This window comes from Pseudophryne corroboree, chromosome 8 (assembly GCF_028390025.1).
Source record: "Pseudophryne corroboree isolate aPseCor3 chromosome 8, aPseCor3.hap2, whole genome shotgun sequence".
In the NCBI taxonomy this organism is placed as follows: Eukaryota; Metazoa; Chordata; class Amphibia; order Anura; family Myobatrachidae; genus Pseudophryne; species Pseudophryne corroboree.
In genome coordinates, this window is record NC_086451.1 from 118599134 (window position 1) to 118612759 (window position 13626).

The following is a 13626-nucleotide window of genomic DNA, read 5'->3' on the forward strand; positions in this document are numbered from 1 at the left end:
CCGGGGGCTGTATATGTAGTACTCCTTTTACAAAAGTCTGGACTTCAGGAACTGAAGCCAATTCTTTCTGGAAGAAAATCGACAGGGCCGAAATTTGAACCTTAATGGACCCCAACTTGAGGCCCATAGACAATCCTGTTTGCAGGAAATGTAGGAATCGACCCAATTGAAATTCCTCCGTGGGGGCCTTCCTGGCCTCACACCACGCAACATATTTTCTCCAAATGCGGTGATAATGTTGTGCAGTCACCTCCTTCCTGGCTTTAACCAGTGTAGGAATGACCTCTTCTGGAATGCCTTTTTCCCTTAGAATTCGGCGTTCAACCGCCACGCCGTCAAACGCAGCCGCGGTAAGTCTTGGAATAGACACGGTCCCTGCTGAATCAGGTCCCGTCTTAGAGGTAGAGGCCACGGATTTTCCGTGAGCATCTCCTGAAGTTCCAGGTACCAAGTTCTTCTTGGCCAATCCGGAGCCACGAGTATCGTTCTTACTCCCCTTTGCCGTATAATTCTCAGTACTTTGGGTATGAGAGGCAGAGGAGGAAACACATACACTGACTGGAACACCCACGGTGTTACCAGAGCGTCCACAGCTATTGCCTGAGGGTCTCTTGACCTGGCGCAATACCTGTCCAGTTTTTTGTTGAGGCGAGACGCCATCATATCCACCTTTGGTTTTTCCCAACGGTTCACAATCATGTGGAAGACTTCTGGATGAAGTCCCCACTCTCCCGGGTGTAGATCGTGTCTGCTGAGGAAGTCTGCTTCCCAGTTGTCCACTCCCGGAATGAACACTGCTGACAGTGCTATCACATGATCTTCCGCCCAGCGAAGAATCCTTGCAGCTTCTGCCATTGCTCTCCTGCTTCTTGTGCCGCCCTGTCTGTTTACGTGGGCGACTGCCGTGATGTTGTCCGACTGGATCAACACCGGCTGACCCTGAAGCAGGGGTTTTGCCAGGCTTAGAGCATTGTAAATCGCTCTTAGCTCCAGTATATTTATGTGAAGAGACATCTCCAGGCTTGACCATACTCCCTGGAAGTTTCTTCCCTGTGTGACCGCTCCCCAGCCTCTCAGACTGGCATCCGTGGTCACCAGGACCCAGTCCTGTATGCCGAATCTGCGGCCTTCTAACAGATGAGAACTCTGCAACCACCACAGAAGAGACACCCTTGTCCGTGGCGATAAGGTTATCCGCTGATGCATCTGCAGATGCGATCCGGACCATTTGTCCAGCAGATCCCACTGAAAAGTTCGTGCGTGGAATCTGCCGAATGGGATTGCTTCGTAAGAAGCCACCATCTTTCCCAGGACTCTTGTGCATTGATGCACAGACACTTTTCCTGGTTTTAGGAGGTTCCTGACAAGTTCGGATAACTCCTTGGCTTTCTCCTCCGGAAGAAAATAGGATTTTGGTACTTACCAGGTAAATCCTTTTCTTTGAATCCATAGGGGGCACTGGAGTACTCTTGGGATATGGACGGGCGCAGCCGAACAAAGGCACTGAATATTTAAATTTAGGACTCTCCACCCCTCCATATCCCCGAGTACCTCAGTGTACGACCTCAGTGTTTTTTACTGAGCGAACAGGAACTATATAGAGAGGTTGACAATGGAGAATTCCTATAACATAACGGACAACAACAAAGTTGACCCATAACTTTACTGTCAACTAAACAGTTGACACCATAACCGACAGAACTTTATAATTTGAACCAATCTGTGAAAATGTGTTACCATAAGCTCCTCTGAGCTTAATACCAACTAGGTAAAACGTGTTACCCTAAGCTCCTTTGAGCTTAAAACAACCCAGGTAAAACTGCTCTGGGTGGGCGTCCAGTGCCCCCTATGGATTCAAAGAAAAGGATTTACCTGGTAAGTACCAAAATCCTATTTTCTTTTTCATCCACTAGGGGTCACTGGAGTACTCTTGGGACGTACCAAAGCTTCCCTCGTGGGCGGGAGAGCTGTTTGATACTTGTAACAGTAGGCAGCCAAAGCTAGATGCTGATGCCGCCACCATTCATAACGTGTAAACGTGCACAAACGTGGTGCACTGAAGGCTATGTAGCCGCGTCGTAGACGCTCCACGACCCGCTGGGTCTGACATTCCCACAGAACCTGTGGGATGAGCTATTACTGACGTAGGCGATTGTAACTTAGCCTTAAAGTAAGCCTGACTTGTAGTCATTATTATCCAACTGGATAATGTCTGCTGAGAAACTGGCTAACTCCAGTTGGCAGCATCATCGAGAACAAACAACGTATCCGTATCACGTACTGTAGACGTTCGGGACATATATAAACGCGTAATGCGTGTACCACATTCAGAATTCTAGAATGTGCTGTCCACACAGGAACCACTATTGGTATATTGATGTGAAGAATACGAAAGCGGAATTCGTCCGAAGATCTGCTTTGTCATGAGAAAACTCAAATACGGTGGCTTGGAATACAAGGCACCCAAATATGAAAACAAAACCCTTGCCGAAGCCAAGGCTAGAAGAAAAATGTTTTCCAAAGTGAGAAACTTAATCCCCATTTGTTGTAAGGGTTCAAAATATGAAAACTGTAAGAAATCTGAACCCAACCTCAAGTCACCTGGCGCTGTAGGTGGGATAAATGGAGTCTGAACTTTGATGACACCTTGTAGAAAGGTGTGTACAGACGCAATAGAGTCAAACGTCTTTGAAATAAGTTTACCACACAGATACCTGCACCCTCAGTGCAGATAAACGCAGTTTTCCATCCCACCCCGTTTAACAGAATACGGGTAACTTGAAGGATGATGTCGGAAACTTCCGAGCTCTACCACCTATGTAAGCACACGAAATTTTGTAATAATGAGCTGCCTTAAGCGGCTTACTAGCTCGTAACATGGTTGGTATAACCAATACTGTAATGCCCTATTTCTTAAGAGGGAGGTCTGAACCCTCACCCCGTCAACCGCAGCTGCGGTACATAGGTAATAGGTACATAGGTAACTATGGGTAACAGAACGTTCCCTGTTGTAACAGGTTGGACGTATTATGAGCGGCCCAAGATCGTGTGCAAGTATTCCTTGGAGATTCGAGAAGCAAGCTCTCCGAAACCCATGAGATATCACTAGTATGACTGTGACAACTGTCTTATGATCCGTTTTGGCAACGGAGAGAGCAGCGGAAAAATGGTGGAGCCAGATACACGATGCTGAATGACCACATGAATGTGAGAGACTCCACCGCCACTGCCCTTGTTACACATACTGAGCTTTTGTAATTGTGGCGAGATGCCATCATGTATACATGAGGGTAACCCCCTTCTGTGGACTCACATATGAAACACCTGTGGATTTAATGTCCAGTTTTCAGGATCTAAATCCTGACGGGTGAGATCATCTGTGTAACAGATGTCCACTCACGGAATGAACCTCGTTGACATTTCCACATAATGGTGTTCTGAGCAATTGAGGATTCGAGTTACCTGCCGCATTGTCATGCGGCTTTTTGGTTCTCCCTGGTTGTTGTGTATGCAACTGCCGTTGCGTTGTCTGACTGCCCCTGGTCAGACTGAAAGCGAAGCATGTAGTGCATTGTAAAATGCACGGAGTTCCAGGACATTTATCGACAGCAATCTGTCGTAATCCGTTTTAGAACCTTTGTCGCTGATCTTTTTTAACTACAACTCCTGAACCTCTGCGACTCTCGTCCAGAGTATATACACCCTCGGCCCTCTGTGGGAAACGCGAGTGAAGGGCGTTGAACTAAATCGCTTTGAAACACATCATTATTCTTAACAGGTGAATACACCAATGTACCGCTAGTGTGCGTGTTTTGCACTAATTACTAGATGTACATTTGTTCTTACTGGTGTAGTAGGTAAATGTCTTTGATTTACCGTATTTATAATCTTACCTAGGAATTGACATCGTTTAAACGGAATTAGATGCGATTGTTTTTGAACTTGATCTGCCACCGCAGTATACATTAGTAGCGCAAGTTAGAGGAACTTTGTTGAGACAGAGTTCTTATGAGCAGATCATCTAAGATAAAGAAACTCTGTTGAGACAGAGTTCTTATGTGAGATGAGCTATCATCACCAACATCACTTTGGTAAATACCCGAGGCGATAAGAAACGGTAGACCTGAAATGGTTAATGGTTGTGGCGATTTGCAAACGCTAGAACCTGTGATGAACAAACCGGAATGGGTAAATACGCATTGTGAAGATCAAGTGCAATTATGCCATTTTGTGGCTCCAATAAGCAAATACTAACATGAGAAAATCCATTTTCCCACTGCAGTAAATGACTTGCTGATTGAGATTGCGACGGAGCTGTCTGGTTTTTTCAAACAGAGAGGAATAAGTAACCCTGACTCTGTTGGTGTACTACTGCCTGGATTATAAAGACAGCTGAAAACCAGCAGAGACTAAATGGCAACCTGCCAAACCGTTCGACAGAGGCAGTCTTGTCTTTTAATCTGTAAATAGCTGAGACATCCATGAGTTGAAGTCTGGAAACCCCGCAAATGTAACATGTAAAGACGCGCTTCCACAATTGGAAAAGAGGTCATCAAACCACTGGCTTGCGGACTGTAGCGTCCTGTCGTTACAAGGCGTGACTGTTTTGTACCACCGTTTTGAAAAAAAACAAAAAAAACTGAAGTCTAAAGGGATTAAACGCCGGTACAAGTATTTGCGTTTTGATACTGGATGCGGTAATGGCTGAATATCAAATTTAGGAGCAAACAAGCTCTGGCCTTGTCGCGCTTAAACTAGCGACGATGAAAGTAACCGGCGTTAGCAGAAGCTTTACAGATATACTCTGCAGCTTCTTTTAACAGTGATCGTCATTGTTTCATACATAGAGTCTAGTGACCCAAATGTATCCTGGGTTTTTATAATGTTTGACAGAGACGCATTTACCAATGGCGGATCGCGTCATTTTGGAAACGATTATGTATGGTTGTCAAAAACCCCGCACTATCTGAGTGCTGGACTAATGTACCCTTCTCACTCGTTCGGTGTGAGATTTGACATAGAATCGTGCATTAAATTATAAGACCAGTCAAATAAACACTCTGGTACCCAAAGGGAAATTGGCCCTTTGGAAAGACTGTCTTTTGTTAGAGCTGGCGGAGTAACTTCCGAGACTCCGATGTTACCGCTCCTTTAATTTGAATTGCCAATGTTTAAAATTATTTTTAGTCTGCGCTAGAGCCTTACTCGCTATGTAGACAGACACCACAATAGGCAACAGACAGACACTTGCACGACCTATTGAAGTTATTATGTGTCATATATATATCTTATTGCTGAACAGCATATTGATATGAAACTCATGGTTGTTTCTCTCTACGGAAATCTTTAGTAAAAGCGAAAGATTTCTTTGATGTGAAGAGAAACCAGAGTATTCTTTATGTGAAAAGCAGTTCACATGGGCATGTGAAACCCGAACCAAATTCCCACTAACACCCCTGCGCCTCTGGTGGCTTAGAGATGTAGGGCAGGAATGTTCCAGAATTATGTCGAAATACAGTTTACATGGCTAACTTATGTGAAACCTGAACCAAAATTCCCACTAACACCCCTGCGCCTCCTTGTGGAGTAGAGGTGTATGGCCGGAATGTTCTGGAATTATAAACTGGAAGAAACAGTAATGATTAAAATGGCCCCCATGCCATGCTTACACTGAAAATCACAGGACAGGTTACAATACCTGCTGCAGTGTTAATATAGGCTTAATAGCCTATTATACAGTGATAATCACAGGTCTAGTATACAGTAAAATACATGCAGTTTACAATACATGCCTTTAGTTAGCCTTCCAGTTAATATAAACACTGCCTGCAGTGAATTTTGTATTAACATTATATGGCAGCCTTAACAGAAAAACCAGGAAACATGGTTAAAAATGGCTGCCATGCTTACAGTTAGAAACATAGTTTAGGTTATGACACTGATAGCCTATAACTAACTGTCTGTTTAAAAAGCTGAACAGCCTATGACTTCTTACCCCATGCAGCCTTGCTATATGGTGCTGCTGCTATGGGCATTTACTCCCCCTCACCCCCCCTGCAGCTGCGCTGCTTGTGAGGTAGCTTCTCCCCCATGTTACCTGCAGCGGACGGGAGCGGGTGCAGGGAGCCTAGCGGAAGCAGGGGAGCGCTGTGTATAGCGCCGGGGAGCTGCGTCCGGAAGAGCGGGCGGCGCCTCTCCTACAGCAGTGGCCGGGTAATCAGCGGCGGGCTGCGGTGGCCGGGTAATCAGCGCTGGAAGAGCGGCCGGCGTCTCTGAGTGACGTGCGGCCGCTCCGAGCTGTTTCCCCTAGATAGCGACAGCGTAGAGTGGCTGGCTCGGGCGGCCTCGCACAGCGGTGGCTGGATAATCAGCGGCGGCACCTGTAAGCAGCGGCGGGAGTATGTATCAGCGGCGGCCATCGGTAAAGGAGCACTTTCCCCACACAGCAGGGCGGCAGCGTGAGCTGACCGCCCTGACACCCCACCATACCTTGCTCGTCGTGCCGCATGTAGTGAGGGCTATGACAGGGCTTCTTCCTGTAAGCTCCGTCCAGCTTGTTCCTGGCTGTGACGGGGCTTTCTTCCTGGCTGTGACGGGGCTTCTTTCTGTAAGCTCCGTCCAGCTTGTTCCTGGCTGTGACGGGGCTTTTTCTGTAAGCTCCGTCCAGCTCTTTGCAGGAGACAGTGGGCTGCCTGTGGCTGTGAGGGTGCTCTTTGTGAGGACCGACACGCCATGCGCTGCCTTGCAGCGGCACCATCCCGGACCCATGTTTTTCTAGAAACTGGGAAGGGAAGTGTAAAAATAAAAAGTAAAAATGAAAAATTTAATAAAATCTTCCACCAAATGTGGGAATCTTCCCACAAGCCGATGTTAGTGCTGTGAGCACCGAAAAAACACTGAGGTCGTACACTGAGGTACTCGGGGATATGGAGGGGTGGAGAGTCCTAAATTTAAATATTCAGTGCCTTTGTTCGGCTGCGCCCGTCCATATCCCAAGAGTACTCCAGTGACCCCTAGTGGATGAAAAAGAAACACCTTTTTCTGAACCGTGTCCAGAATCATTCCCAGGAACAGCAGACGTGTTGTCGGGGTCAACTGAGATTTTGGAAAATTCAGGATCCACCCGTGTTGTTGCAGCACTACTTGGGTTAGTGCTACTCCGTCCTCCAGCTGTTCTCTGGACCTTGCCCTTATCAGGAGATCGTCCAAGTAAGGGATAATTAATACGCCTCTTCTTCGCAGAAGAATCATCATTTCGGCCATTACCTTGGTAAAGACCCGAGGTGCCGTGGACAATCCAAACGGCAGCGTCTGAAACTGATAATGACAGTTTTGCACCACGAACCTGAGGTACCCTTGATGTGAAGGGCAAATTGGGACATGCAGGTAAGCATCTTTTATGTCCAGGGACACCATAAAGTCCCCTTCTTCCAGATTCGCTATCACTGCTCTGAGTGATTCCATCTTGAACTTGAATTTTTGTATGTACTGTACAGGTTCAAAGATTTCAGATTTAGAATAGGTCTTACCGAGCCGTCCGGCTTCGGTACCACAAATAGCGTGGAGTAATACCCCTTTTCCTGTTGTAGGAGGGGTACCTTGACTATCACCTGCTGAGAAAACAGCTTGTGAATGGCTTCCAATACCGTCGCCCTGTCTGAGGGAGACGTTGGCAAAGCAGACTTTAGGAACCGGCGAGGGGGAGACTTCTCGAATTCCAACCTGTAACCCTGAGATACTACCTGCAGGATCCAGGGGTCCACCTGTGAGCAAGCCCACTGCGCGCTGAAATTCTTGAGTCGACCCCCCACCGTTCCTGAGTCCGCTTGTAAAGCCCCAGCGTCACGCTGAGGGCTTTGCAGAACCCGCGGAGGGCTTCTGTTCCTGGGAAGGAGCTGCTTGCTGCCCTCTCTTACCCTTTCCTCTGCCTCGGGGTAGATATGACTGTCCTTTTGCCCGCTTCTTATAGGACCGAAAGGACTGCGGCTGAAAAGACGGTGTCTTTTTCTGTTGGGAGGGGGTCTGAGGTAAAAAGGTGGATTTCCCGGCAGTTGCCGTGGCCACCAAATCCGATAGACCGACGCCAAATAATTCCTCCCCTTTATACGGCAATACTTCCACATGCCGTTTGGAATCCGCATCACCTGACCACTGTCGTGTCCATAAACTTCTTCTGGCAGATATGGACATCGCACTTACTCTCGATGCCAGAGTGCAAATATCCCTCTGAGCATCTCGCATATAAAGAAAAGCATCCTTTAATTGCTCTAAAGTCTATAAAATACTGTCCCTATCCAGGGTATCAATATTTTCAGTCAGGGAATCCGACCAGACCACCCCAGCACTGCACATCCAGGCTGAGGCGATGGCTGGTCGCAGTATAACACCAGTATGTGTGTATATACTTTTTAGGGTAGTTTCCAGCCTCCTATCAGCTGGATCCTTGAGGGCGGCCGTATCAGGAGACGGTAACGCCACTTGTTTTGATAAGCGTGTGAGCGCCTTATCCACCTTAGGGGGTGTTTCCCAGCGCGCCCTAACCTCTGGCGGGAAAGGGTATAATGCCAATAACTTTTTTGAAATTAGCACTTTTCTATCTGGGTTAACCCACGCTTCATCACATACATCATTCAATTCCTCTGATTCAGGAAAAACTACAGGTAGTTTTTTCACCCCCCACATAATACCCCTTTTTGTGGTACTTGTAGTATCAGAGATATGCAAAGCCTCCTTCATTGCCGTGATCATATAACGTGTGGCCCTACTGGAAAATACGTTTGTTTCTTCACCGTCGACACTAGATTCAGTGTCCGTGTCTGGGTCTGTGTCGACCGACTGAGGTAAAGGGCGTTTTACAGCCCCTGACGGTGTCTGAGACGCCTGGGCAGGTACTAACTGGTTTTCCGGCCGTCTCATGTCGTCAACTGATTTTTGTAATGTGCTGACATTATCACGTAATTCCATAAACAAAGCCATCCATTCCGGTGTCGACTCCCTGGGGGTTGACATCACCATTACCGGCAATTGCTCTGCCTCCACACCAACATCGTCCTCATACATGTCGACACACACGTACCGACACACAGCAGACACACAGGGAATGCTCTATTGAAGACAGGACCCCACTAGCCCTTTGGGGAGACAGAGGGAGAGTTTGCCAGCACACACCCAAGCGCTATAATATATATGGGAACAACCCTATATAAGTGTTGTATCCTTATAGCAGCTTAAATATAGTAATATCGCCAAAAAAAGTGCCCCCCCTCTCTGTTTTACCCTGTTTCTGTAGTGCAGTGCAGGGGAGAGTCCTGGGAGCCTTCCTCACAGCGGAGCTGAGCAGGAAAATGGCGCTGTGTGCTGAGGAGAATAAGCCCCGCCCCCTATTTCGGCGGGCTCTTCTCCGGAGTTTGTGAGATCTGGCAAGGGTTAAATACATCCATATAGCCTCAAGGGCTATATGTGATGTATTTTTTAGCCATAAAAAGGTATTATACATTGCTGCCCAGGGCGCCCCCCCAGCGCCCTGCACCCTCCGTGACCGCTGTGTGAAGTGTGCTGACAACAATGGCGCACAGCTGCAGTGCTGTGCGCTACCTCAGGAAGACTGAAAAGTCTTCTGCCGCCTGCTTCTGGACCTCTTCCATCTTCGGCATCTGCAAGGGGGGTCGGCGGCGCAGCTCCGGGACCGGACTCCATGGCTGGGCCTGTGTTCGATCCCTCTGGAGCTAATGGTGTCCAGTAGCCTAAGAAGCCAATCCATCCTGCACGCAGGTGAGTTGACTTCTCTCCCCTAAGTCCCTCGATGCAGTGAGCCTGTTGCCAGCAGGACTCACTGAAAATAAAAAACCTAAAACTTTTTCTAAGCAGCTCTTTAGGAGAGCCACCTAGATTGCACCCTGCTCGGACGGGCACAAAAACCTAACTGAGGCTTGGAGGAGGGTCATAGGGGGAGGAGCCAGTGCACACCACCTGATCCTAAAGCTTTATTTTTGTGCCCTGTCTCCTGCGGAGCCGCTAATCCCCATGGTCCTGACGGAGTCCCCAGCATCCACTAGGACGTTAGAGAAACCCGCAATCCTCACTGACCTTTGTGTTCTTGTCCTCTATAAAGCAAGAGAAGATTAGTCCAACAAAGCCAACATCCATCATCTGATACATGGCCTGAGTCCGCACATCTGGAAGGGAAGGACAAGAGGGGAACACACGAGAGCCACCTTTATCTCTTTCTGTTTCTGCTACATATACTCCCTCAGGTATATTACCCCAAGACGCTCACCAACATGGGAAGGCCAAACCGTGATGTGCGGGTGGGAGTGATACCAGCCAACAACTCGCACGGGACGTCCAGTGATCTCCGTCAGTCTGTGCAGAGAGGTGTTAAGGGGAAACATAAATAGTGAAGTAGAAAAATAAAATAAAAATGAAAAATGTATAAACAAACTTTATATTACCTACATGCATTGTTTTGCCCATCACAGCCAAAACAACAGCTTTGAAAAAAAATACCAAACACTAAAGAAACTGCTACAAACAAAAAAAGTAAAGCAACACCACAAGATACCTATGGCTCAACCCAATTAGGTGCAAGGTGCCATTGCGTTTCAACACTGGAAACGGCCCCTGAACTGCAGCCCTCTAGGCCCGATTTTAGGCCAAATCAGCTCAGGGCTACAATCACTTTTGACCGAGTGTGGGCTCCCGTAAAGTGCGGATGTTGCCCCCCTGACTCGCGGGTGTGAGTTTGCATGGCAAAGCCAAACCTAATTGGATTGATCGCTATAGGAGATGCTGAAATTAGAGATGAGCGGGTTCGGATTTACTCAGTTCTTATTTTCTGGATTTTTCTTATTTATTTGTTAACCAAAACACGTGACGTCCGATAGCCAATAAGGAGATTCGGGTAAATCTGAACCCGCTCATCTCTAGCTGAAATACACCACAGACCTTTCTAAATACCCCACTGATAAAAAAAATAAAATGAAAGCTTTACTGTAACAGCAGCTATGACGTTCAACTATATAAAAATCTTTGCCCACTGTATTAGAGTGTATACAAATGTATTGTACTCATGAAATAGTTATTCAGTCAAATATGTATACACAACTGTCCACAATTCACTGCACTAGACATATACACGCACACATATACATATATATTGTAAAGTGTTTCCTGGATTTGCTCGTAAACTGTGAATGCATGTATCCTACGACAATTCAGCAAGGTATTACGGTGAGTTGAGGAAGTGAAAAACAAAACGCAGAAATATGCACAAATGTTTAGGATATATCAGCTTCTGTTGTAGCTGCTGACAGTTGCTCAGGCGAAATCTCTACTCGATCCTTCCTCTTGTCTGAACGCCGCAAGATGATCACTGAGTGAATGTGCACAACTCTTTGGGTGTCCACCTGTGAGATATTAAGTATAACCATTTATTGCTAAGCAATCACTAGGACAAACATGCAAGTTGCCTTTCTTTTTAAGCCAATGGCATCATAGGAGTTATGTACTATTGACCAAATTCCATGATCATATAGAAGCACAATGCTTGTGTTTTCATAAACACACACTATCCTGTCTCTTATCCAATATAATAAAAGGCTAATCCTGCTCACCTCTATGGGGGGGAAACAAAAGTTCTGTGCACCGGCAGTCACTAGATGGTGCCCAAAAGAGCAACTCAAGTGTTGCTCCATTCGGGCACTCACAGCCGCCAGCGCTGACATAATTGGTATGTTGTTCCGTCATTTTGATGGGCTGGTAACTAGTTTATTGGAATTTGGCAAGTGGAGTATATTCATTGCTTTTGAGGAGTGATGTGCAGCTGTGATCAATATTAGAGCCAGGCCTATAATAATGCCAATGATTTAATCAAATAGGCTAACAAAAAAGGAGATTTATGGTAGATTTACCATTGTTAAATATTTCTGCGAGGTACACTGGATTCCACAGGGAATAACATTGGGGTGTAGAGTTGGATCTTGTTCCGAGGCACCAACAGGCTAAAGCTTTGACTATTCCCAGGATGCACTGCAATGCATCCTCTATAGCCCTGCCTCCAGGCACTGGAGCTCAGTTTTGGTAACTAGTCCAATGCAGTAGCAGGTAAGAGAGATGGTAGATGTTAGTCACACAGAACCACATTCTCACGACAGAAGAAGGGACTAGCGGCTAATGCCATACAAACCCAAAGAAGCTAAGTGAGTCAGGGTGGGCGCCCTGTGGAATCCAATGTACCTCGCAGAAAGAGATTTAACAATGGTAAGTCTACCATAAATCTCCTTTTCTGCAGCGGGGTACACTGGTATTCCACAGTGAATAACATCGGGGATGTCCTAAAGCAGTTCCTCATGGGAGAGAATGCACTGTAGCAGGCAAAAGAACCCGGTGTCCAAAGGAAGCATCCTGGGAGGCGGAAGTATCAAAGGCATAGAACAGGCATGGCCAAACTGCGGCCCTCCAGCTGTTGAGAAACGACACATCCCAGCATGCCCTGACACAGCTTTAGCATTCTCTGACAGCAAAACTGTGTCAGGGCATGCTGGGATACGTAGTTTCACAACAGCTGGGTTGCCGCAGTTTGGACATGCCTGGCATAGAATCTGATGAACGTGTTCACAAAGGACCATGTAGCTGCCTTGCAAAATTGTTCTGCGAACGCACTACGGCGTGCCGCCCAAGAAGATCCAACCGACCAAGTAGAAGGGGCTTTAATAGCAGCAGGAGCTGGGAGTCCAGCCTGTGCATAAGCTTGTGCAATCACCATTCTAATCCATCTGGCCAAAGTTTGCTTATTCGCAGGCCAGCCACGTTTGTGGAAACCAAATAGTACAAACAGGGTATCTGGCCTCCTGACAGAGGCAGTTCTCTCCACATATATACGGAGAGCCCTTACCACATCCAAAGACCGCTCTTTGGGGGACAAGTCAGAAGAGATAAAGGCTGGAACCACAATCTCTTGGTTAAGGTGGAAAGATGACACCACTTTAGGTAAGTAACCTGGGCGAGTTCTCAGAATTGCCTGGTCACGATGGAAAATCAGAAAGGGTGGATGACAGGACAAAGCGCCTAAGTCCGACACCCTCCTAGAAGAGGCAATAGCCAACAGAAACACGACCTTAAGCGTAAGGCATTTCAGGTCCACAGACTCAATAGGTTCAAATGGAGACTCTTGTAGGGCATTCAGAACAGACTGATCCCATGGAGCCACAGGAGGGACATAGGGAGGCTGAATTCGTAAAACACCCTGAGCGAAAGTGTGAACGTCAGACGCAATTTTTCTCTGAAACCACACCGACAAGGCAGAAATATGGACCTTGAGGGAGGCCAGACGAAGGCCCAAGTCTAAGCCTTGTTGTAGAAAAGCCAAAAGTCTGGGAGTTTTGAAAGAATATGCATCATAATTCTTAGCAGCACACCAAGTGAAGTAAGAATTCCAGACCCTGTAATAAATCCAAGCCGAAGCTGACTTAGGGGATTTCAACATAGTTTGAATGACCGCCTCAGAGAACCCTTTTGATCTCAGGAATGAGGCTTCAAGAGCCAATCCGTTAAAGCCAGTCTGGCCAGGTCCGGGTAGACACAAGTCCCTGAACGAGGAGGTCTGGACGTTGAGGAAGTAGAAGAGGA

The 13626-nt window shown here is 47.0% G+C and overlaps 1 protein-coding gene and 1 non-coding gene across 2 annotated transcripts in view; both read right to left on the reverse strand.

The window, feature by feature from the left end:
• The window catches only part of BRCC3 (BRCA1/BRCA2-containing complex subunit 3), a 95304-nt gene that overhangs the window by 74485 nt on the left and 7193 nt on the right, over positions 1 to 13626 (reverse strand). Inside the window, exons 2-4 of the mRNA XM_063936897.1 lie at positions 11285 to 11405; positions 10277 to 10363; positions 10087 to 10175 (exon numbers count right to left, since the gene is read on the reverse strand). Coding sequence (XP_063792967.1) covers positions 10087 to 10175; positions 10277 to 10363; positions 11285 to 11405 — 297 coding nt within the window. The remainder of the gene's footprint in view (positions 1 to 10086; positions 10176 to 10276; positions 10364 to 11284; positions 11406 to 13626) is intronic.
• Positions 5274 to 5393, reverse strand: LOC134953791 (U5 spliceosomal RNA). Its single transcript, XR_010185784.1, has one exon. It is a non-coding gene; the product is annotated as a U5 spliceosomal RNA (small nuclear RNA).